A 24453-nucleotide genomic window follows, 5' to 3' on the forward strand; every position below is an offset into this window, starting at 1 on the left:
TAATGGTTAAGGAGCCCTGGTGGTGCAGTGGTTAAAGTATTCAACTGCTAACCAAAAGGTCAGGGGTTGGAATCCACCAGCCACTCCACAGAAGGAAGATGTGGCAGTCTGCTTCTGTAGAGATTTACAGTAGCCTTGGAAACCCTGTGGGGTCACTGAGTGGGAATTGACTCGATGGCAGTGGGTTGGGTTTTGGGTTAATGGGTTTTTTTGTTGTTGTTAAATTTTTTTTTTTATGCTTTAAGTGAAAGTTTTCAATTCAAGTCAGTTTCTCATACAAAAACTTATACACACATTGTTATGTGACCCTAGTTGCTCTCCCTACAATGCGACAGCACACTCCTTCTCTCTACCCTGTATTTCCCGTGTCCATTCAACCAGCTCCTGTCCCCCTCTGCCTTCTCATCTCATGTGCAGACAGGAGCTGCCCACAGTCTCGTGTCTACTTGAGCTAAGAAGCACACTCCTCACCAGTATCATTTTATGTCTTATAGTCCAGTCTAATCTTTGTCTAAATTTTAGAGTTAGGTTTGAGCATGGTTTTAGTTTTGGGCTATCAGAGTCCGGGGGCCATAACCTCTGGGGTCCTTCCAGTCTCAATCAGACCATTAAAGTCTGGTCTTTTTACTAGAATTTGAGATCTGCGTCCCACTTTTCTTTTCTTCCATCAGGGATTCTCTGTCGTGTTCCCTGTCAGGGCAGTCATTGGTGGTAGCCAGGCATCATCTCGTTCTTCCGGTTTCAGGCTGATGGAGTCTCTGGTTTATGTGGCCCTTTCTTTCTCTTGGGCTCATGTTTTCCTTGTGTCTTTGGTGTTCTTCATTTTCCTTTGCTCCAAGTGGGTTGAGACCAAGTGATGCAAATTAGATGGCCACTTCCTAGCTTTTAAGACCCCAGATGCTACTTACCAAAATGAGATGCAGAATGTTTTCATAATACACTTTGTTATGCCAGTTGACCTAGAAGTCCCCTGAAACCATGGTTCCTAGACCCCCACCTCTGCTACTGTTTTCCTTGAATTGTTTGGTTGTGTTCAGGAAACTTCTAGCTTTTTGATAAGTCCAGTTGTGCTGACTGAGTTAATGGTTTAACTGATGCTTCAACGATAACAAAATACTGCGAACTCTTTATTTACCAGGCATGGGTCTACTTTCAGCAACCACACCAGTGTTCTTAGAGCCTATGAGATTCTGCCCTTAAGTTGAACGTGAAAATTTTTTGTATTAAATTGTTCATTTTCCGTTTTGTATTTATTATCCATACTGCAAAGACCAAAATAAATGGCCATGATCTTGAGTGAATAGATAGGTCAAGATGATAATGAAATTTATTAGCTATCAGAATTACAATACATCCTATTATTCTTTCCTCTTCTCTTCCTTCTTCTTTCCTTCTTCTGTTCTTCCCAACCTCCTTCCCTCCCTTCCTTCCTTCCTTCCAGCCTTCTTAATTGGCGATGTTTCTACCTAACTGTAAGGAGAGCGATAAAGCAGATATCACTGGAACCTGAAATTAGATAGAGGAGGTATAAAAAAGAGTGGAGGGTTGCTTGAAGAGTCTGCCTATACCCTCTTTATGCCCCAACCACTGCCTCCTCCACAGCTTATGGGGGGAACGACAAATCTGCCTCCCTCCCTCACCTTCCTTTTAAAATTCTTCTGCTGAAGATAAATTCTCTATTTGTAGGAATGATGGAAAGGAAGATATGATGTATATGCTAGTAAACATTTGTAAAGAATCTTCCCTGCTTCTAAGCCATTTTATTCTAAATGGCTTTGCAGAGTATTTATAAGAGTATTGACAGCAATCTCTGGGATGCGTGTATTGGGAGAAGTTTAGGTGGAGCCCGGGAAAGAGTAGAAGATGATTTTGCTGTTGGTAAGGATTAAAAAAAAGGAGCCCTGGTGTCGCAGTGGTTAAGCACTTGGCTGCCAACTTGAAGGTCGGTGGTTTGACCCCACCAGCCACTCCATGGCAGAAAGATGTGGCAGTTTGCTTGCATAAAGATTACAGCCTTGGAAATCCTATGGGGAAGTTCTACTCTGTCCTATAGGGTCGTTATGAGTCGGGATCTACTTGACAGCAATGGGTTTGGTTTACTGGGACGGATTAAAAGGCAATTGTCAGTGGTGATGGAAATGGAAGACAAGATTGATTGCTAACATTTTTGCTTGGGCCTGGTCTGTAAATCTAAACAGGTTCTGATTTGATTTTTCTCCCTCAATTTCATTTGATAGGAACTCCTCAGCCAGGCAGCTCGTATCCTGGGATCAGTGGATTTTCTTGGCAATCCCATGGGGCTCTTGAATGATGTTTCCGAAGGGGTTACTGGACTGATAAAGTATGGCAATGTTGGGGGTCTTATCAGAAATGTTACACATGGAGTATCAAACTCTGCTGCCAAGGTAAGGAAATTAATGTCACAAGTCCTCTACTTCGCTGTAAGCTCTTTTATTATGGTTACTAGGTTGTGAGAAATCACATTTATGGCCTTCCTTTCATTGCCCACATGCCCTGCCTTTCCCTCACCTCCAAGAACCTGTCACCAGGTCCACTGAGTCCCCCTCTGAAACATCTGTTCTTCCATCCTCTGTATTACCACTGCCTTTGTCCAGGCTGTAATTACGTTTTACTTCGGCCACTGCAGTAACCTCCTGATCCCTTGGACGTCGTCACATCTTCACACTGCCACCCAAATGAACTAACTTTTTACAAGATAGCATTTGATCATGCCATTCCGCTACCTAAAACCTACCAGTCATTCCCCACAGCCTAGAGGAGAAAGTCCAAACTAAATGCAGCCTTCTATAGTGAAGCAGCCCTTGAAGTCATGTGAACCCAGCAGCAGGAAGACAGTGGTATAATCCACAGGCCTCTTGCATTTGGTGGACATCCTGTTAGTTTGCAGTTTCTTTCTTGGCAGGAGCTGATTTTATTTGTGAAGCTTGAGAAGGTGAAAGAATCAGTTGTAGGATAATTGCTATTTGACATACAAAAAGCCTCTAGAGAGCTCCGCTTTCCTCCTTTTCCTTTCAGCTCAGCAAACTTTTCTTGCAGAGATTGAATTGTTCGCTGTAGAGAATTTGTTGTAGTGAGATCATAGGTGTACTTGTAACCGTAAGTCATGAGGATGTGAAAGTGACTTTACCGTGAGGAGACTTGAATGATGCTGCAGAGGAACTTATCTTGAAGAGTAAATAGGAAAGTAGATTTGAATGTTTCTATTTTGCACGGTATTTTTATTCATAGTGTGTGAAAGCTAGGAATTTATTCCTGTTTTCCAAACTGTTTGATAGAGATGACAGTTATTTAGTCATATCAGTTTCTGCAATATTGTGGCCACAGCTTTATTGAACCAGGCCAATTAAGTTTGCTGCTGTTTGGTTTGTGGTTCATAATAAGCACAGCTCTCGTTTTTAGAGAAAGGGTAAAAGAGGCAGAGAGACTTTCTAAACAGACTCAGGGTCAGAGTCTGACGGAGAGCACACAGTTGGGCCGTAGTTTCCCAGGCAGCCCTTGGGCCTTTACCCCCAAGGGCAACGTAAAACATCACCGGTAGCACAAAGGGTGGCACAGATTCCTCCTCCTTGTTCTTTTAGCTACTGAACTTCATATAAACAGATGCACTTAAACATTTATAGTTTTAAATGCCCAGTTTAAAATTTTTATTCAATTTTATTTAATTCTATTTAACAAAGGAATTCTTCTCGGTTTTATAATTTTTTCCTTTGTTTTTATACCCCTGGGCTTTCATTTAATTTGAAAAATGAATATACTTATAGTTTACTGAAAGGCCTTCCTCAACCTAGAATAGAAATACACCTATTTTATAGAATTATTATAAGAATAAAATGAGATGTGATGCTGTGAAAACTTTGAAAAATACAGATTGAACAAGAAAAGTTGGTTTTTGACCATTATATTTGCATCAGTGTAAAATGTTCAGACTTGAGCCGCCAGGAACCAGTATTGATGTTGAAATGAAAGCTAATGTACTCTACAAAGAAGAAGTGTCCCAGGCACTGAGAACAGGAGACTCAAACCCCATCTGAGCCAATCTGGCCATTATGAAGCCTCTATAGTTAACCTCTTGGATGAGAATAAAAAGAATTAAGTTCCCTGTGACATCTCAACAGATGAGATCTTATGTGGGTTTCTCAGAGTTTCTCCTGAAACATCGTGAGGAAAGGATTGGCCCCTTAGTTACTCTTCTTCATTTTTGAAAGTCTCACTTGTTTCTTGGTTTTCTGTTTTTCCCTGGAAATTGTCTTTGAAGGTTGAGGGTTAATATGAGACTATAACTTAAACAGAAAGAAAGGGCCTAGTACTCCTCACCCCCACCCTTATGCCCCATCCATGAAGGAAAAGGTAATGCATTTTATTAATGTCAAGCTTTCTATTGTCACTTGCATCACTTGCATAAGGGTATTGTTTTCCAAAGGAGTTCTGGTGGCACAATGGTTAAGCACGCGGCTGCTAACTGAAAGATTAGCAGTTCAAACCCACCAGCCACTCCGTGGGGAAAGATGTGGCAGTCTGCTTCTGTAAAGATTACGGCCTTGAAAACCCTATGGAGCAGTTCTACTGTGTCCTATATGGTCACTATGAGTCAAAATTGACTTCATGGCAATGAGTTTTCTTCTGTTTTTAAGTCCTCTGGAATGGGAATCCTGTACCCAGTGTGTTGGGGGTCTAAGTTAGTCAGTGTTGGAGTCACAGGCTACTACTGAGGGTATAGTTTATTTTGATACAAAGGACCATAGATGTGTTATAAAAATTAGTCTATATATCTTTAAGATGAGAAAGCAAAGAAACTTAAAATTACTACTTCACATTGAAATGGTAGCTCCAAAAGCTGAGTCTATCAACTAAATACCCATTCAGGTCATCTATGATTATGCATGTATGTGGTCGGGGTAAAGATCTCCATTTTCTTGTAATTTTGTGGGTTGAAATCAGACCTTTAATGTTGCTTTGGGGGAATGTTTTGTTTGCTTTTCTGTGTACATAAGAGGAGTTGAAGGAAGTGCAGATGACCACAATAATCAACCGTTCGCCTGTGGGAAGTATTCCTTTAAAGAGTGCCTGAGTTCTAGTGATTAAAGAGGGGGTCAGAGAAGAAGACAGTAGAACTGTACCTCGCTGAGCCCCGGCCAGCTGCACTTCGCTACAAAGCCCGGAGTAGGTTTTAACCTTGGTTCCATGGGTTTCGGGTGGAGTGGGTTGAGGAGGCACCATCAATGTATTGAAATTAATAAAAAAATATCGTATGTATGTATATATTTCTGGGTCAAGGGTTAAAAGTTTTTATTGGGTTCTCAGAGAGTTTCGGGCCCCCGAAATTGTAAAGCAGTATTGTAGAGGTAGGGTTGTGCACTGAGAGGAACTTGGGGCTGGTAGTCAAGAATGCCGGGTTCTAATCTCATTCCTACCTTTAAGTAATCTTTTTTTCTTTTGATGTTGAAGATTTTTAAAATTTTATTTATTCATTTTGTTTTAATCTGTGAAAAGGTGGTGGTAACTCCCCCTGTCCCAATGACATAAGGTGCAAAAGAGATAAAGTATGTGAAAACACAGTGAGAAGTTGAAAATGAATTCATTCTGTCACACAAGAAGGTAATAGACCTGCAGGGCTTAGTCATGTGTGGACAGATTTTGTGAATTATTCATAACACATTTTTAATTTCAAGTCTGTCATCATAATCACTCCTGGAATTTCTCTTTTCATCTTTTATTTATTTAATATTAGCCTTAAGGGAGTAGAACTAGCCTATATGCCCTTTTATCACCTTTCTTTTCTCTTACGAAAAAAAAAAATCAAACTTGCCGTTGTGTCCATTTCAACTTACAGCGATTCTATAGGGCAGAGCAGAACTGCCCCATAGGGTTTCCAAGGCCATAAATCTTTACAGGAGCAGACCGCCACATCTTTTTCCTGGGGTGTGGCTGGTGGGTTCAAACTGGGCCTTTCAGTTAGCAGGCAAGTGTTTAACCACTGTCTGATATCCTCCAGTCCCCAGAAATTAGTTCATGGAGTCCAGATCTAGGGTGATACAATTGAGAGATTATCGCCAAGTTGGGCGCATCTGTCCCGTGTTCCCCTGCCTGGATCTTGGCAGAGTGACTCTAGCCCTAAGTGTATCCTCAAAAATCTGATCCTGTTTCTGGGATCATAGCTCAGGGAATCCTATCTAGGACTGTGAGGTCTTTAAAAAAGGACAGCATTTCAAATTCCAAAACTATGTCAGAGAAACAACTTTCTCTCGGAAGCATGAATGGCAAAAAAAAAAAAAGACTTGTAGTTGTTTCTCACTTGAATATCTACAAAGCCCTTTGACCTCTTTCAAATCCAGAGCTTTGGGGAGATCTCCTATTGAACAAATTCTCTTTCTTTTATATACACTCTAATTTCCCTTATATCTGTGATTATTATATAATATTTTCCCTTATATCTGTGATTACTATACAATATTTTCATATACTTAAAAGAAAATTATATAGCTGTTCTCAAAAGAATAAAAGTTCCTTCAAACTAAGAAAACCTCGCATGGTAACAAGAGCGCAAATGGTCCCATTCTGTTTCTGCCCCTGTAGGAACTCACTGTTGTGCACAGCTGTCACCTGGGCTTCCTAAGGGAAGAAATCCAACAACATAATTTCTTCCAGCAAAGGAGAGGGCCACATTTGATCATCACTAATGGAACCTCTGCTCTGTTCTGTCCTACTTCCCATCTCTTATTTTGTCTCTTTACCAAGTCGGCATCGGAGGCTTTTGATTCTGGGTGCCTTTTTGATCCCAGGCATATTTTGACTCTATGTTTAATAATTTTCCCATTTTCAGCTGAAGTTATTTTTGTCAAGATCAGTCACCGTTTCTGGAAATTTGGATTTATTGTTCATTATTTGCTACATGTTAATTTTACTGATAACTTTTATAATTATATGGTAGGGTTTTTTCCTTTCTCTTTTGCTTTGTTGCATTTATTTCTACCAAGCCCCAAAATCCTGGGTCAAATTCTGCAAATCTAAATTTTTTTCAAGAAGATAACGATTCTTCTGTTAGTTTTTAGTTAATAAATTTTGTTCTGTGTTTTAACCATTGTTTTATTATTTTACATCAGTTATGTTTGTTATGAATTGGAGAAAAACCTGTTAGATTTATGTTACTTCTTGGGACAAGCGGCGTTAGTAAGACGAAGGTATAGGAACAGGTTCAAAACATCCTGACTCATTATGGAATGCATACTAATATATATACATTTATTGCATACCTGCTGTTTGTCAAGCCTTGTAATAGACCTTTTATATACATTATCTCAGTTTTGCAAATCCAGAAATTAGAGAAGTAAAAATTTCAAGACCACCCAGCTAGAAATAGTAGGGGTGGATTTGAAATGAATCCGTACAGCTAATTCTAAAGTCCATGCTTTTCCCCCTGCATGATGTTTTTCCTTTGTGTGTGTAAAGCTTTATTCCAGGCACAACAGAATATAAAAAAAAAAGTAATTACTACTAGCTTCTTACCAGAGCTTATTATTTGACATCAAAAGAGGAAGACCCTCAACAAGATGAATTGACAGTGTGGCTGCAGTAATGGGCTCAAACATGGCAATGATTGTGGGGATGTTTCAAGACTGGGCGGTATTTCATTCTGTTGTACCTGGGGTCACTATGGGCAGGAACCGATTTGACAGCACCTAACGACAACAACGTTATTTGACATCACTTTGTTAGCCGGTAAGATGACTGCCATCAATTCACCTGTGTCACAGAGCAGGCCCTTGGGAAAGAGTAATGATCCGTAGTCATTCTTGTGTTAGTTTTGGTCACAACCATCACCACCTCCTTTATGGGCAATGAGAACCTTGGTGATTTCAAACATAGTTTTATTCATGTGATCTCATTTAATCATCAAATAACCTGGTCAGTAGATAGGATAGGCATTATTAGCACCATTATATAAATGAAGAATTCGAGGCCCAGAGAGGTAAGGCAACTTCCTCTAGGTCAGCCAGTGTATAACTGCAGAGCCAGAAACACTAGCTTCTCAGTTCTCAGTTTTAGTTCCATTTTTGAGATAGCTCTAACTACTAGATTTTTCCTAGACATTCCTCTATATATGAAAAAATTAAAATAACAAGAAAAACAAAAAATAAACCAAAAGCCCCATCTGGCCTCAGAATGAACTTTGATAGCTTTTAGGGAAACCGTCTGGAGATAAATACAAGAGAGATAAAGAGAAAGTGAGAATACAAACACACAGAGACACAAGGAGCCTGAGAGAAAGAGAGAGGCGAAAGAAATGCAGACCGTTGAGATAGTGCAGTGGAAAACCTAGCTAGGACTTTAGATGATATTTTGTTCCAGTTCTTTGGCCTCTATTTGGGAGAGCAGTGTGTGCATAAGCCACTTCCCTTCCAAAAGAACCTTTCACCAGCCTTTTGTGCCCAGGAAACCAGATCTGGGACATATCAATCCAGTGGAAGCTGCCTTCCCTGTCCCTGCACCCAGAGATGCTCAGCCAGCCCTGCCATTAGCCACCCTCCTATCATATAGACCAGACCGTGACCTTGCTGAGGTCGGTGGGGTCCATCTGCCTTTTGTTTAAGAAACAGCATTTGTTTGTGTGTGTTTTACGGGCAGTGTATTTATAAGTCTGAAACAAGACTAAAAGCACTGTTTATTCAAGGCGAAAGTTTTATCTTCACACAAAAGAACGCACTCAGTGAGTGCCTGCCTGAATTCTGAAGGGGAAAAAGCAATTTATGGCTCGTATCTGTTTTTGTCATTATGTATGACTGCTCCATTTTATAGTTGAGCTGATTATCCCCATAATAGCTTTTCCATGTACCTATAAGCAAGTAATAGGTGAATGCCTTCTTACAGGCCTTGGGTTTTTGTGTATTTAAGTTGGCACACAACTTTAGATTAAATAAAATTCACTTCAGACAGTGATCTATCCCTTGGAGAATGTAGGTTTTCTATTTTCAAAAAGACTTTGATTCTAAATAAGTCACCCGCGGGATTTATTTTCCAGCTAAGAGGAGGTACCTTCAAGTTGTTTGATATAGAGATATGATTCAAATTCTTGGCACCAGTTTTTGTTTTATTTTCCTCTGATAACCTTGAATACTAAAACAATATTCTTAGTCTTAGCTGTCTTTGGTTAGAGGCAAATTTTAGATGCAGAATGACCCATCAATGACCCATTGTAACTTGGGCAAATCTCAAGTATCTGTGATGATCAGAAGTTTGTACTGGGGGAGCGGGGGTGATGACTTGAGAATTAATTGGGTGGCCAATATTCACAGCTAGTCACCACCTGCCCTTTCAGCAGCTTTATTAAATGGGGTTGAGCCAGGTGAATGGGGTTGAACTTCTCTCCTTCCTTCCACCCTAAGCAGCCCAGCTGCCAGAAGTAAAGTAGCAGGGGGCAATATCATCACTGCAGTCCTATTTTGGGGCCAGGAAGACTGGGAAAGTTTAAAACTTGTTTTCATCTCCTAATAGTATTTTAGTTAAAAGTCAGGTCTTTAAGTTATCTGCTTAGACCTGAACATCTTATGTTTCAGAGGAATTCACTTTGTCTTCCAAAACTGCAGTATATGTGGTGGGAAAGTATGTTCAGTTACTAAATTGAAAAGACAGAATATATTTGTGTCCCCCAAAGAGTAGTGGTTTTCTAGCCTAGTGTAAACATGGTTACTAAAAGAATAACATGTTCAAGCCTTCCTAGGTTGGCTGGCCTCCCCCAGGGCTGAGCTAAGACATCCCTTTTCTGCATTTCAATATTCTTCATATCAGCTTGTGGCCTTTCTCAAAAAGGTGAGATGAACTGTAACCCATTTTTATAAACATCTGAAGGACAAACCAAATTCTAGCTCTTGGTGGTAAAAAGCCAAGACATTCTGTTGATAAGGTCCTTTCTATTTTCCTTTAGTTCTTTCTCTCCTATAGTAATTATCTCTATAAATCTCTCTTCATTTTGAAGAAAAGTTAAATCAAAGTGTTTTCTTGGAGAAGGAGGGAATTTTTTGGTTATGTAGGTAACGTAAACCAAACCCAAATCTGTTGCCATCTAGTCGATTCCGACTCATAGCGACCCCGTAGGACAGAGTAGAACTGCCCCTGTAGGGTTCTCAAGGAGCACCTGATGGTTAGCAGCCATAGCTCTTAACTACTACACCACCAGGGTTTCCTGTAGTTACTATTGAGCAACTAACCAAAACCAAACCAAAACCACTGGCATTGAGTCGATCCCAACTCATAGTGACCCTATAGGACAGAGCAGAACTACCCCCATAGGGTTTCTAAGGCTGTAAATCTTTACAGAAGCAGACTGCTACACCTTTCTGCCATAGTGCAACTCGCGGGTTCCAACCAATTGAATAACTAAAATCAACCAACCAGCCAACCCATTGCCGTCAAATCGATTCTGACTCATAGTGGTCCTATATGACAGAGTAGAACTGCCCCATAGGGTTTCCAAGGAAGGGCTGATAGATTCAAACTGCTGACCTTTTGGTTTGCAGCCAAACACTTAACCGCTGCGCCACCAGGGCCCCAGTTGAGTAACTACTGTGTGTCAAATACTGGGCTAGGGACTTTATATTATCTCATTTATCTTTCGTATTCAACAATCTAATGAAGAAAGTATTATCCTCATTTTACAAATGAGGAAAATGAGACTCAGAATGGTCAGTTAACCCACCTGAGGTTTCTTAGTGAATGTTGGAGCCAGGAGTTTTTTTTGGAAAAAGTTAATTTGGGGATCTGCCTGAATCTAAAGCCTATACTGCCCCCCGCCCCCCGCCCATGTAGCTTTTAGATGCTGAAAGACAAACCATTGGAAACAACATTTAAAAATAAAGCCCAAGCAGTTTTCCATTCAGTCTCAAATTTTAACTTCTCTGTGGTGGGCCTTGAAATTTTCCACCTGTAATTTCTAGGTTTTCTGAATTAATCTTTAGTTACTGACATTCCCTAATCTAATATAAAAGGGTTAAAATGGGAGAAAAGAATTGAAAGAGTTTGCTTTATCTAAAAAGAAAGTGTATAAGGAGAGCATTTGGCTAAACTGACTGTACTTTCTCAGACACCTGAAGTGCCTGATCCAGCTGTATGATGTTCCGATTCAAACAGGGGTTTGCAGCACCTGGGCCTTCTCGCCTGCTCCATGGGGAGTCGACCAGAGTGTTAACGGTAATCTTCACACTTTCCCAAGAGCCATCTTCCTCTACATGTATATGTGTAATTGTAATTTCTTTAAGCCATTTCCTGAACATTGCTACTTTAACCATTCGTCATCAATTAGGATGCCATTTGAAAATAATAATGCAAAGAGCTTGGCTGCTAACCAAAAGGTCGGCAGTTCGAATCCACCAGCTGCTCCTGGGAAATCCTATGGGGCAGCTCTGCTGTGTCCTATAAGGTCACTATGAATTGGAATCGACTCGATGGCAGTGGTTTTGTTTTTTTTTTGGGTGAACAATTAGGATGCCACATAAAAATATTTGGTTTTCAACACAGAGTATATGAAATTAGGGGGAGTTGGCCTTCCTACTATCAAATGACTTCAGAAAATAAACAAATTCTTCCCAGTAGTCCTTTTCTTGCCATGACCTCTTCCTGGTTGGCTTCTTAGATTTTGTAGAGTTTTTTGTCCCTCTAAATTCTATTAGCAGATTGGCTTTCAGACGCCTAGTGAATCCATTACTCAAGGTAGGAAGCCAGATGGAGATCACTGGGGATAGTGTGTTGTTCCTGAAAGTTTTAGGGTTAGTTCTATTGACTTGTTCTATGGTTTACTTCTTAGAGGGAAGGAGAAATAAGATTAATTTATTAGAGTTTAATCACTCCCTCGTTGGAATAATACTACTAGTACTTTATATTTGCCTTACTTTTTAGTGTTGATAAAGCATTTGTGTATCTTGATCTTTTCTATAAACCTGAAACCAGGCAGTTATTATTATCACTACTACCATTTTGTGGATGAAGAAACTGAGGCACAGTGGAAATAAATGACTTGCCTAAAACAGTCAAACAAAGTAATAGAGCTTGGGTTTTCTTCCTATGTTTCCTGACTTCTAGAACATATCAGACTTGGGTTATCTCCTGTCATTGTTGTCTATAAGCTTTTTTAACATGTCCTTCCCGGGGGGGGGGGGGCGGGGGGGCAGGGGTGTCCAGAGAACAGAGGTGGAGAAAAGGGTATCTTTCTCTTTTTGAGGTTTATTGAGTCATTCATTAACCACGTGGGACTATTTATGGAGGATATTTGGGAATCATATATTTGGGAGCTCACAAAGAAACAATGTATGATGGGAACAATTCTTGGAGCAGAGTTTTTGTGGTGTGGAGAGTGGTAGGGAGAAAAAAAATTAGGCTTATATCATGGTATTACATTAAATATTTTCTGTGTGATGGAGGGCAGGAGGGATCACTCATAAAAGAGACCACAGAAGAGAAAAAGAGGTACCTGCAGAAGTGGGTGAGAGTCTGGTGTTTCCCTGGGTTTCCTCATAGCCAGACGATGGCAAGTCCGGGGCTAGCTCTTAAGGGAGGTTCACCAGAAGAGGGCTTCCTCTCCATGTCCAAAGTGGTAACTTGGAGGCACAGTTGGTCAGTAAATAATATAGCAAAGTTACACCATGCTTACCTCGAACAGGAGATGGGAATGTGGCTTATTCTTTTCTACTAAACACCACAGGGGAGGCCTGCCTGTTCCATTCTGAAGAACAAGGAAGTTTCCTAGTTAGGCACATGAGATCATGCTGTAGAAATATAGAGAAGAAAAGGACGTTGACCTTCCGGGTCCTATTTCTTCTCATCCTCTCCTCTGTCGCTTGTACCTGCTGCAGCTCTGACATATAGTGGGAGCTTCTTAGATACTGCCCTGGATCTAATGAGGCCAGGCATCTATTTCTGGAGCAGGCCCAAGCTCGGCTTATGGCATCAGGAAGCCTTGGGAAACCATTACAGAGGAAAGAAGGGAAAACCCAGCCCCTCTGAATCTAACGAATTAAAATAGCATGTATGGGAAATGTCTGTTTGCTTTATTAGAGAAAAATACTTAAGTAAACGTTCCCTGCAAGCTGTGAATTTGAATTTATATAATAACACTTTGGTTTGAAAGCAGTAACTTTCGGTGCTTTCACTGAAATGCAAATTAAGCAGAGTACATCTCCAAACACAGCCGGTTGTTTCAGCCTTGTTGTCACTGTAATGTGTCAAAGCAGGACAGTGTGGCCAGAGGGATTGTTTTCCCTTTACTGGCAATTTAAAAATTGAGAAGAATATTGCCAAAGTTAGTTGTAAAAGAAGAGGTACTAATGGCTCCTTGTAGTATAGAAATTTGACCTTTAACATGCTCCTGTTATCGTTTGATCTTCACAAACTTATACATGGAAGAGTGCAAGTATTATCCCCATTTGACAGGTAAAGAAATTGAGTCACAGTGAAGGTAATTGACTTCTGGAGAGTCAAACTAGGAACTTATAGAAGAGGATGGGAGCCCAGGGCTCTTTTACAGCCCAGGTTCTTTCCCATAGACCACATTTCTGCTCTAGAAAGACCTTTCCTACCCTCAGGAATTAAAGCACTTGCATGTCACAAGACGGTTTAATCTTGCATCGTTGCAGTGGGGCCACAGGGCATGTGTGATAATCACTTCCTTTTTAGTGAGGGAATTAAGTCACACGGGTTAAATGGTTTTGCCAAGACCATGTGGTCAGTGTTGGAACAAGGGTTAGTGCCCACTCCTAAGCCCACTCTTTTTCCCTCCAGACTAAGCCTTCTCAGAGGAGGTGCATGGAACATTCTGGGATTGGGAGACAGCTGTGAAAAATCTTACTTCCAAGGGAGACCCTCACTTTCCTGGCACCCACGATGGGTTGTGTGAATGGTTGGTTCTAAAATCCCAACTGGACAAGCAAATCTGCAGTCACACAATCACTGAGAAACAAGCAAAAGGGGCAAGAAAAAAAAAGTTGCCAATGAGTCGTTTTCAACTCATGGCGACCCCATGTTATGCATAGTAGAACTGTGCTCCATAGGGTTTTCATGGCTGTGACCTTTGAGACGCAGATTGCCAGGCCTCTGGATGGGTTTGAATCGCACACCTTTCATTTAGCACCCAAGCACTTAACTGTTTGTGCCACCCAAATAAACAAAAGCTAAAACAAACCCGTTGCTGTCCATTGAGTCAATTCCGACTCATAATGACCCTATAGGACAGAATAGACTGCCCCGTAGGGTTCCAAGGTTGTAATTTTTACAGAAGCAGATTGCTACGTCTTTCTACCGTGGGATAGCCCTTGAGTTTCAACTACCTGCCTTTCGATTAACAGCTGAGCACATAACGACTGCGCCACCAGGGTTCCTTTTTGTGCCACCCAGGGACTCCTAAAGGGGCAAAGCCAGATAAATTCAACAGCCGGTGTTTTGAAAATGTTACCTATCTTTTGGATTTTGTGTCCAATAGCATCAGCAAGTTAAGTCTTAGGATTGCTACAAAATGGTTGTTTAAAAATAGATCAGCAAGACAAATTGAAGAGCTCTGGTGGCACAGTGGTTAAGCTAACTTTAGTTTTATTAAAATAAAATTAAGTTCTCACCTTTTGAGATTGGTTTTCTGGATTCAAAGGTTTAGGACCTTAGTCTTAGGGGACAACTGAGTCAGTTGGCATAATATACTTCACGAAATTCATATTCTACACCCTAGGGGTGCGAGTAGCTTCTGGGGTCTTAAAAGCTTGCGAGCAGCTGTCTAAGATGCAACTGTTGGTCTCTACTCATCAGGAGCAAAAGAGAAAGAAGGAAACCAAAGTCTCAGAGAAGAGACTTGTCTATAAGCTAGTAGCCTACACGAGTCACGGCCTCATCTACTCTGAGATCAAAAGAACTGGATGGTGTCTGACTACCACTACCAACCGTTCTGAATGGGGCCACAATAAATAGACCCTGATTAGAATGGGAGAAAAACACAGAACAGAGCTCTGATCCTTAAGAAGTCTAGTTGAGTCTAGAGAACTCTGAGACTGTCTCCCTGAGATACTCTTTACATCTTCAACTGAAACTATTCCCTGAGGTCACCTTTTAATGAAATTGGCACACAAAAATAAAGGTATTACCCATGAGTATGGTGCTCCATTAAAAAACCATCTATATGAGACCAAAAGATCGACAATTACTCTGTAGCAAAGTTGAGAAATAAAGGGGCAGGGATACTAGAGTACTGGAAACAGAACAACCAGAATGCAAGTAAAGAGAATGTTGACAAATCATTGGAAAAAAAATTAAGTTCTGTGAGAAGCCTAGTTCTAATAATATTTCATGTGGTAACTTAAACTTGCTAACCCCTGCCTTTCCATTCAAGTCCATCTTGTATTCTTCCTAAGAGATGTCTCAAACCTAAAACTGTTCTCACTTATTTCAGCTGAACATGCCAGAGCCAGCTCTTCCCAGACTTGGACCCTCAACACAATCCCTGATACTTTAGTAGAAACTCTTAAGAGAGCAGATCTGGGCAAGAACTTTAAGACCAGTTTTAACCTTCCAAATTACCGTTGGAGAAACTGAGACCTAGTAAGCTTCACATAGCTAAATAGTTGCACAACCAGCTCTAAAACTCAAGCCTTCTTGACTACAAATCTGGTACTCTTCACTCTACCACTCCTCTCTAAGGAGCTAGAGAGATAATAAACAGTTAGCTTCCACATATGGGTATTAAGATGATTGTTGCTACCATAATCTCACATGCCTTAGACCGTCAAAATATTGCCTTTGAGCCTGGGTCAGCCACTTGTGGGAATCTGCTTCTTGTCCTGTTAGAGGCAGGGGAGAAAAAAGCAGTGGTGCCAGAGCCTTGATACTGTGTACATTTTTCTAGCATTCGTTATGTTGATTTTATCTGTTTGTAAGTCTGTCTCTCACACTAGACTGAGCTCCTTGAGGACAACAGACTAGTCATATTCATCTTGGTATTTTTATCCCCAAGCACAGTGCCTGGTAGGTAGAAAGCCTTCAAGTATTTATTGAGCTGAACCAGTCTATATTGTGTAAGGGTCAGCTCACCTAAATGGGGTGGGAAGTATGGCTGTCTTCACGTACCTCACGTCCCTGGTCCTTCAGCAATATCTTATTCAACCAGCAAACCCAGGCTGAACTGCATCCCATCTGAGAACAAAACAAGACTCCCTTCTCCCCCTGCCCCACCCCTAAAAAATTCAGGGAACTGCTTTGTAATTAGATTTAGAGGGCAGATGGTGAAAGGAGATAGAGATAAAATGTTGATAGACATGTGGTCTTTGGTTGAGGCCAAAATTAATGTAACTTTGTTGATTAAAATGAATTTGCAATATTTCCCCATATGTTTATCTAGATATTATTATAATTGTCCTTGGGTTTCTTTTAAAGTCTATGTGGGTTTAAAAAAAATAAATCACACTGATTCCGACCCTAGGGAAGAAATGGCTACTTGCCATACCTCTCTCTCAGTGCATACTGCACGTGTGAATGTGTTCAGTGGTCCAGCAAGCCTGAATGAACTTGATGGCTTTGTGCTTGATTATAAGAACACTTTGATCTGAACTTCGTGCCGTTTCTGAGTCCTCCTTCAAAAAGGAACTAACTGCATGGCCTCTGGCTGCTGCCAGGGAAATGACTTCCATGCTAACCCTGATAGGTGACAAGAGTTTGCACAGTTGGATCCTCACAGCCCAGTCACCCTTTTCTCTCCTGACATGAAGAGTAAGGCTCCGGAGGGTCCCTGAGTACCTGAGTTGGTGGGCAGGCGTGGGCAGAGCCAGCAGTGCAGCCTGGGCCCGTGCATTTTTGACGTTGCCCTGGGGCCAGCCTGCCCAAAGGCTGCCCTGGTCAGGCTGACTCCCTACCCGTGCCGTCTTCACTAGAGTAAGTGCTTGAAACCTTTGCTCTTTGCCTTTTTACTCTAATCTGGAACACTTTAACAAAACAGCAAGCCAAATGGTTCCTGAGTACTGACCCTTCTCCAGGCCAGATGAAATCTTAGTCCCTGATTGCAACATCTTTCTGTCTCAAATTCCTCATTTGGGTTCAAACCCTAAGTCACGCAGTGGAGCCCCTCCACGTCTGGAGTGTTTTGTCAGAGCAAGATCGCAAAGAGTTAACACTTTTGCTGTTTCGGAAAGTTATCTGTGAAGAGTATTAGTTGTTTAATAAAGCGTGCCTGCCCTCCCGATGAACCCGCCAGTGACTCTGCAGCTGGGGTCATTCCAAGTTCACGCGGTGGACTTTTGACTGCCTTCTGTGTCTGTGAAAACAGTCGGCAGCTCCTGCAGGGATCATTCATTCAGGCCTGTAACACAAAACTATTGCCAATGGGCACCTGCTGGGGTAGCTTCCCAGGAGGGCTTGGAGGGAAGATACCAAGCTCGTCAGGCATCTGCGGAGATAAGAGCAGCAGGGGCTCTGCCAGGATCCCCAGCTAATCAGGCTGTACTTAGACCCTGTGCCCGGCCGCCAGGCCGGTGTCGGAATGGATTAGGGAGCCCCGGTCAGCATAGGATGTGAGCTAATTAAAGGCCTCTTACAAAGAGGAGCAGAAAGTCTGTTGTGTATGGAGAGAGGTTTGGAAAGCATTCCCCAAATTTCTAGCACATTCCTTATCCCTCTCTTTTTCCCCCAAAATGGAAAAAAACAAAGAGTCTGAGCATTTGGTTATTTCTAATCTTAAATTGCCTGTCATTCTGACTGATACTATATTGGTTTTAGCTGCTACTTTTAGGGATTTACATATACCACCAAAGATCCATTTTGCCAGGTTTTCCCTGGAAACATCCTGTTCTTGAAATACTGTAAGTCAGCTGCTTGAAGTTTGTACTTTTCCCCAACTGCAACACATCTAGGCAAAAGTACCTACTTGTGGTGTGTTCTAGGGGTTCCCCTTTTGCTTGGAAAATCTACTTGCTGTGGGGGTGCTGCTGGGAGAGTTAAAGAAGTTAATGTATAATAAGTGCTGGTAAGGATTAGTGGCCAAGAAGGTAGTGGTGGAGGGTGGTGGTATGGTTTGAAAGGTCAGATGAAGTTTGTACTATCTTGGAGATAATGCATACTACTAACATAATTCATCTGACGGTCACACCCATTTCAGAGAAAAATTCACCTAGAAATGTTTGATTTACTGGCTCTTTTGTTTGATTGTTTAGCGCGTATACCCCCCACTCCCACCCCAAACAAGCAGAAAAGTAGATTATTTATAGGCCTAGAGTACTTTTAAATCTGTGGTATTTCCTTAATCTGTGTGGCACTGATACGTTTTTTAAAAGTAGTTTTGTTTGCACAGAAACCAAAGCCTTTGTTACATCATTTCTGATACATTTCACATAAGCTTGGCTGTGTGCAAAGATTAACCTTGTACTACATGGTAACAATCCTAGGAAATTCCAATTCAAAGCCAACAACCTGTTTCCTTCATTCTGGACTGGCGGTGTATCTGGCTTTGTCTGTGTTCTGATAAGGAATAACAACAATGTTAATTTTGTGTTTCCTTGGGTTTTGTCTCCCATAATCTGTGGTCACAGCTGACCAGGAGGCTTGTCCACTGTTGTGCAGTTTGTGAAATGCATAGTTACAATGGAGAAATTAGCTTGACCACCTGGAACATGTTAGTGTATTCTTACTGTAAGTTTTAAATGTGCTAATTGCATTTCTTTTAATTCCTCAGTATTGCTGTACAGAAAACTTGCACAACTGAAGGGAATTTTGAATTCAAACTACTAGTTGCATATGTATCTTTAAAAATGTTACCAGCTAATATTTATTGACTCCTTCACCATGTGCCAAGCACTATTCTGAGTCTTTGTATGAATTGGTTTTTTTAATCCTCACTTTAAGTAGAGTCAGTGAAAAAGAGGAAGACCCTCAACAAGATGGATTGACACAGTGGCTGCAACAATGGGCTCAAGCATAGCAACAATTGTGAGGATGACACAGGACCGGGCAGTGTTTCATTCTTTTGTACATAGGGTCACTGAGTTTGAACCGACTCGGCAGCACCCAACAACAGTTCTCATGAAGTGCTAGTCCTTGTTTATAAACAAGAAAAATTGAGGCACAGAGAAGTTAAGTAACTTGCCTAAGGTTACAGAGAGCCAGGGTAGGAGCCTAGATTCTCTGACTCACAGCCTGTGCCCTTAACCCCAATGCAACAGTTGCACTCTCTCGACTCTCAGTAGGCTTTATTCTTAGACCCCTCTGCAGTATCACGTTTGCAGAAATTAACCATGTAAGGTTGTATTCTCAAGGGGGTGCAGAGAATCTGAGTCACAGTTTAAAGTCATTTCCTGTAGTAACCTCTGTTGTATAATTAGCTCTTTCGTAGATTCTATACCATCCAAGCCAAAGGGTGTTGCCAGGAACCAGTAAATTGTCCTAACCCTATTCAGGTCACTTAACCTGTTACCGTCGAGTCAATTGCTACTCATGGCCACTCCATGTGTTACAGAGTAGAACTGCTCCACAGGGTCTTCTCAGCTGTAATCTTTGTGGAAGCAGATTGCCAGGCCTTCCTTCCACAGCATCCCTGGGTGGGTTCAAACCACCAACCTTTAGGTTAGTCGAGTGCAGGGATCTTCTGGACATACACAGAGCTGACTAAATATAGAAATTTATACTAAAAAAGTATAACCTCATGTTAATAAACCTGTTATTTCTTGTATCTACACATTAAGTGTATGACTCTATGTGGACAACTGAAAATGCCAGGCTCTGTGCTAGGTGTGGGGGAAACAAACAAGAATAAAACAAGGTCTTTTAGGGTCATAGTCCAGCAGGGGAGATGGTCCTGTAAACAAATGTGTGCAACAAAGTGACCCAGGTGCCAGGACAGAAGTCTCTGCAGGCCCACTGGGGGCACCAGAGAAGGGGCAGACTTGTCTGCCCAGGCAAGGAAAGTCTGCAGGCAGGAAAGAGTGCCTGTGCTGAGTCTTGAAGTATAAGGAGGTATCTGCCACGTAGACAAGGCAAAGGCGGGAGGCCAGGAGAAGCAGCCCAACCAGGAGGGAGCATAGGAGTGTGAAGCAACAGGACTTGAGGTGGCCCAGTCACACCAGAGCTTGGGGCTGGCTGGGGCACAGGGGACAAGAAAACACACCACTCAGTGAATGGGTCTGTTCTGGAAAAGACTGGCCCACCATTTTACATCCCTCTGTTTCCCCTTTTCCTCTTGCCAGTTGTAAGTGAATTGAAAGGGGAAGAGACCTAACTGAAGTTTTCACTTTTTTCTTAAGTCCAGGATTGTTGTCATGATATGACCATCATCTGCATATATAAAATGGTAACAATTATTTTGTTACAGGTATATCTTTTTTTTTTTTTTGTATGTGGGCAGAACAGTTACACCTTTCACAGAGGAGACAAAAACAAACAAGAGGGGATGGAAGAGAGGGGAATCTGACTTGCTTTTTATATAATTAGAGTTAAAATCCAAATCATGGCCTGTTTGTAGCCGATAGATTCCCAATCCAGCCAGACTGTTCTTTCTGGCCTGGCTGGCTCAGACCAGTACTAATTCTTGAGCTGCATTCAGCATTTCCCGGTAACCCAGTATCTCCATCTAGATAAAGCAGAAAACCACCTTCCCTAAAGCCCAGAGCAAACAAACTCAGGGACCTTGTTCCAGGAAAAGAAATCCTTTAGATCTCAGTTAAAACAACCAGAATAGAAAGGCAGGAAGAAAGGAGGTAGCTGGTTCATTCTACAACTGTGCTTTTCTGTATTGTTTAGAACTTGCCAGATGGAGTGTTTGCCATTGATCCTCAAGCCATGTCTTGGGGAATTAACTTATCTCACCCCCGTTCGATAGGCTCATTAAACTCTTTCACCATTTTCTTTAGAGAAAGCTAGATTAGATATGACCTAAATTTTAGAGGGAAGAGCACAGCCTGTGTAGAAACATGTTTCATGGTCTTTACACCCCCGGCCCTTCCCAGCTCCATCCACTCCAATCAGATTTTTCTCTGGCAGCCCCTCTGTTATGGATTGAATTGTGTGCCCCAAAATTATGTATTATGAATCCTGACCCCTATGCCTGTGATTATAATCCCATTTGGGAATTGGGTTTCTTTGTTATGTCAGTGAGACAGTGTTAGTGTAGAGTACTTCTTAAGACAATCTCTTTTGAGATACAAAAGAGATTAAACAAACAAGCAAGAAGCAGAGATGGGGGAAGAGAGATGCCAGGCCACATGAAGATTGCCCAGGAGCAGAAGTCCAGAAGAGACAAGGACTTTCCCCTAGAACAAACAGAGAGAGAAAGCCTTCCCCTAGGGCTGTCACCATGAATTCAGAATTCTAGCCTCCTAAACTGTAAGAGAATAAATTAATGTTTGTTAAGGCCTCCCATTTCTGTTATCGCAGCACTAGATAACAGATACTGTCATTTCCCATTTCCACTCAAGGCTGCTAACAGTGTCCAAAGAATCAAATTCTTTTTGTGTGCCTCTACGTCAGGGGAGCACTCCTTTAAATTGTGACCTGGGCTGAGCATGTGTACGCTTCTGGTTTTTCTGTGTGTGGATTAAAAGGGACTTTTACCCTGAGGAAAGAATGACTAGTATTTTTTTTTTTCCCTGGAAGTGTTTATTTAGGCTAAGGTCAGATAGGTTTCCTGTTGACTTTTTGGAACCTTTGAGCCTCAGGGCTTTTCCTGTACTCAGAATCACAGTGCTGGATGGCGTTTGCCCTAGCTCTTGGGATGGAGACAGATTGGGTCCTTTGAATCTCAAGACTGAACTGAGATTAGCATCTCCTCTCTCTGGCTGTCTGACACACCTTGGTGCAGGATCTGTGGTTACTTCACCGCACCCCCTAAAACTTGAGCATTCATGGGTCATCACCTGCATCCTGAACTTGGTAGACTGAGTCAGTTTTATAGGAGTTGGAGAAATTTATAATGTATAACACAGCATACTGTTTCTTCAAAGTTTTCTTGAGTTCTTTTCCGTGGATCCTTCTCTGTGCAGTGGGAAAGGCAAGGTTCTGCAGACAGCCCTCACTGACCACATGAAAACTGGCATCTTACTGTCCCACCTCTGACAGATGAATAAGTATAGGATCAGAGGAGTTCCATCGTTTGGAGAAAGTAAGTGTTGAGATGTTTGCACAATAGCACCAACTGCTGAATATATTCTCATTTGAATTTCTTCTCTACGAATATTTCCTAGCTTTAGAATTGACTGACTGAACATATTCTGGATGCCCACGGTCTGAATCAAACCTGAAATTTTGAAATGTAAAGAATTAATATTTGATTGTTCCCTGTGTGCCAGGTGTAAAGCTAGGTGCTATGTGCTTTTTTTTTTTTTTTTTAAACTATTCTTCTCTATTCTCCTTTCTTCCAGCTGCTCAAATACCTCAGAGTCATCTTTGGCTGCTTTCTGTCATGTTGCACTTCCAGTTCACCAGCAAATCCTGTAGCTGTACCATCAAAATATACTCAAAATGTGGCCCTTTCTCCTCCCTCCACTGCTATGGTGGTAGTCCAAGTCATCATCGTTGGCCTTCTAACTGCTCGCCCTGCCTCCACTCTTTTTTCCCCCAACTTAGATCTATTCTCGATACAGCAACTGGAGTGATCACGATCCTGCCAGAACATACTTCGGATTGTCCATTCCTTGGCTCAGACTCCTCCAGTGGCTTCCAGTCTCACTCCAAGTAAAAATTAAAGTCTGAACAGTATGTGGTCTGCCTCCCCCAGTACTTTTATGACCTCACACCGCTCTTCACTCACTCAGCTGTGTCACTCTGTCCCCCTTGCTGTTTCTCAACTATCTGCTTCCGCTTCCGGGTCTTTGCATTAGCAATTCTCTCTTCCTGGAACATTCTGTAGCCATGTGATTTTTACCTACATGTTTGTCCAAATGTCTCTTTCTTAAGGAGGTTTTCCCTGGTGCCCCCTCCACCCTCTAAAATTGCAACTCCCCTGTAATAGCACTTCTCATCCTCCTTTCCTGCTTTACTTTTTATTGAACATTTATTACTGCTTTTGTTTCACTTGTTTATATTATTTATTGTCTATGCAACTAGAGGAGCCCTGGTGGCGCAGTGATTAAGAGCTACAGCGAGCTACGGCTCATATTGTTTACTGTGGGTACACACCTTTGGTACCTCCAGTGGATGGAAAAAGAGGGAGTGGCCATTATAAGTGTAAAACATTGTTTTGAAAGATACGGCCGTGGAAGGAAGAAAACAGATGGAGCAATAGCTTGAATGGGAGGGAAGCTAAAGGAAACATTTTAAGATTGGGCAAATTTGAATTTATTTGCAAGCTGGAGAGCAAGGGGCTAGAAATATTGAAGATGTAAGAGAAAAGATGATTGATGGGGCATCATTACGGTCTTACAAGAACACAGAACAGTCTAGATTTAGGAAATAGGCCACTGATTAAGGTGAAGGACAGGAAGGAAAATTTTATTTTCTTAGTGAAATAAATATATTTGTATGAAGCGGGGTTAGGTTAGGTGCTTAGAAATTGAAAGGGAATGTAAGAGGGAGGCAGCTAGGGCTGATTTTAAAAGTAAACTTTTGTTGAGTGTGAACAGTGTCCCAAGCCCTGTCCTGGGTGGTAGGGGGCAAAGATGACTAAACCTTCAGCGGCTTCCGTCACTAGAGCAGGGGCTTGGAGCTTTTTAGCACTGCACGCAGCACCCTCTCTAGCCTTATAAGGAAAAACAGATATAAACAAACAATTACAATAGAGTTGGATACTCCTAAAAATAAAACTACACAAAAGGACAAATATTATATGATCCCACTTAAATGAAATAAGCAAATATTAGTGGTTATCAGGAGTGGGAGGGAGGGAGAAAGGGGAAGTTTTTGCTCAGAGGGCTTTGAGTTTATGTTAATGGTGGTGGAATGTTTTGGAAAAGGATAGTGAGAATGGTGCACAACTTTAAAGAATGCAGTCAGTGTCTCTGAATTGTACATGTAGAAATGGTTGAGATGCATATGTTTTGTTATGTATATTTTCACCACAATAAAAAATAAAACTACATACAAAGTAGTACAAAAAGAGGAGAGGATAACTGGATTTGTGTGTAGGGAGAGTGCCCACAAAGCCTGGCAGAACTGTCCGAGAGGGCCAGAGTGATGCTGAAACATCATAGATTTGTAGCGATTCTTGCTGGATGGAGAAACAATAAAAGTAGCAGCTGACCATAGGCATGTCTCTGTAATTCACTTCCTACCCACTTTCCTACTAGGCATTTCTTCTTAAGGAACATGGGCCTTTCTTCTTAAATACCAATCCGTGCCTTCCGTCTGTTGTTCTCTGCTCAAGTAAATGGCAGTCCTTTGGAAGATACTAGTTGGTTATCTTGGATAAAATCTAAGTGGAAAGAATTAACTGAAATTCAAGACTTGGGTGCCTTCTGAGTTTAATTTTCATTTAATAAGCTGTGTCCTTAAACTGTT

The 24453-nt window shown here is 41.5% G+C and overlaps 1 protein-coding gene across 6 annotated transcripts in view; it reads left to right on the plus strand.

Annotated features, from left to right (window-relative positions):
• Positions 1-24453, plus strand: part of VPS13D (vacuolar protein sorting 13 homolog D) — a 273685-nt gene that overhangs the window by 162977 nt on the left and 86255 nt on the right. For all 6 annotated transcript variants that reach the window (XM_049877954.1, XM_049877956.1, XM_049877957.1 and 3 more), the window contains one exon: positions 2238-2405. In XM_049877954.1, coding sequence (XP_049733911.1) covers positions 2238-2405 — 168 coding nt within the window. The remainder of the gene's footprint in view (positions 1-2237; positions 2406-24453) is intronic.

This window comes from Elephas maximus, chromosome 3, assembly GCF_024166365.1.
Source record: "Elephas maximus indicus isolate mEleMax1 chromosome 3, mEleMax1 primary haplotype, whole genome shotgun sequence".
Lineage (NCBI taxonomy): Eukaryota > Metazoa > Chordata > Mammalia > Proboscidea > Elephantidae > Elephas > Elephas maximus.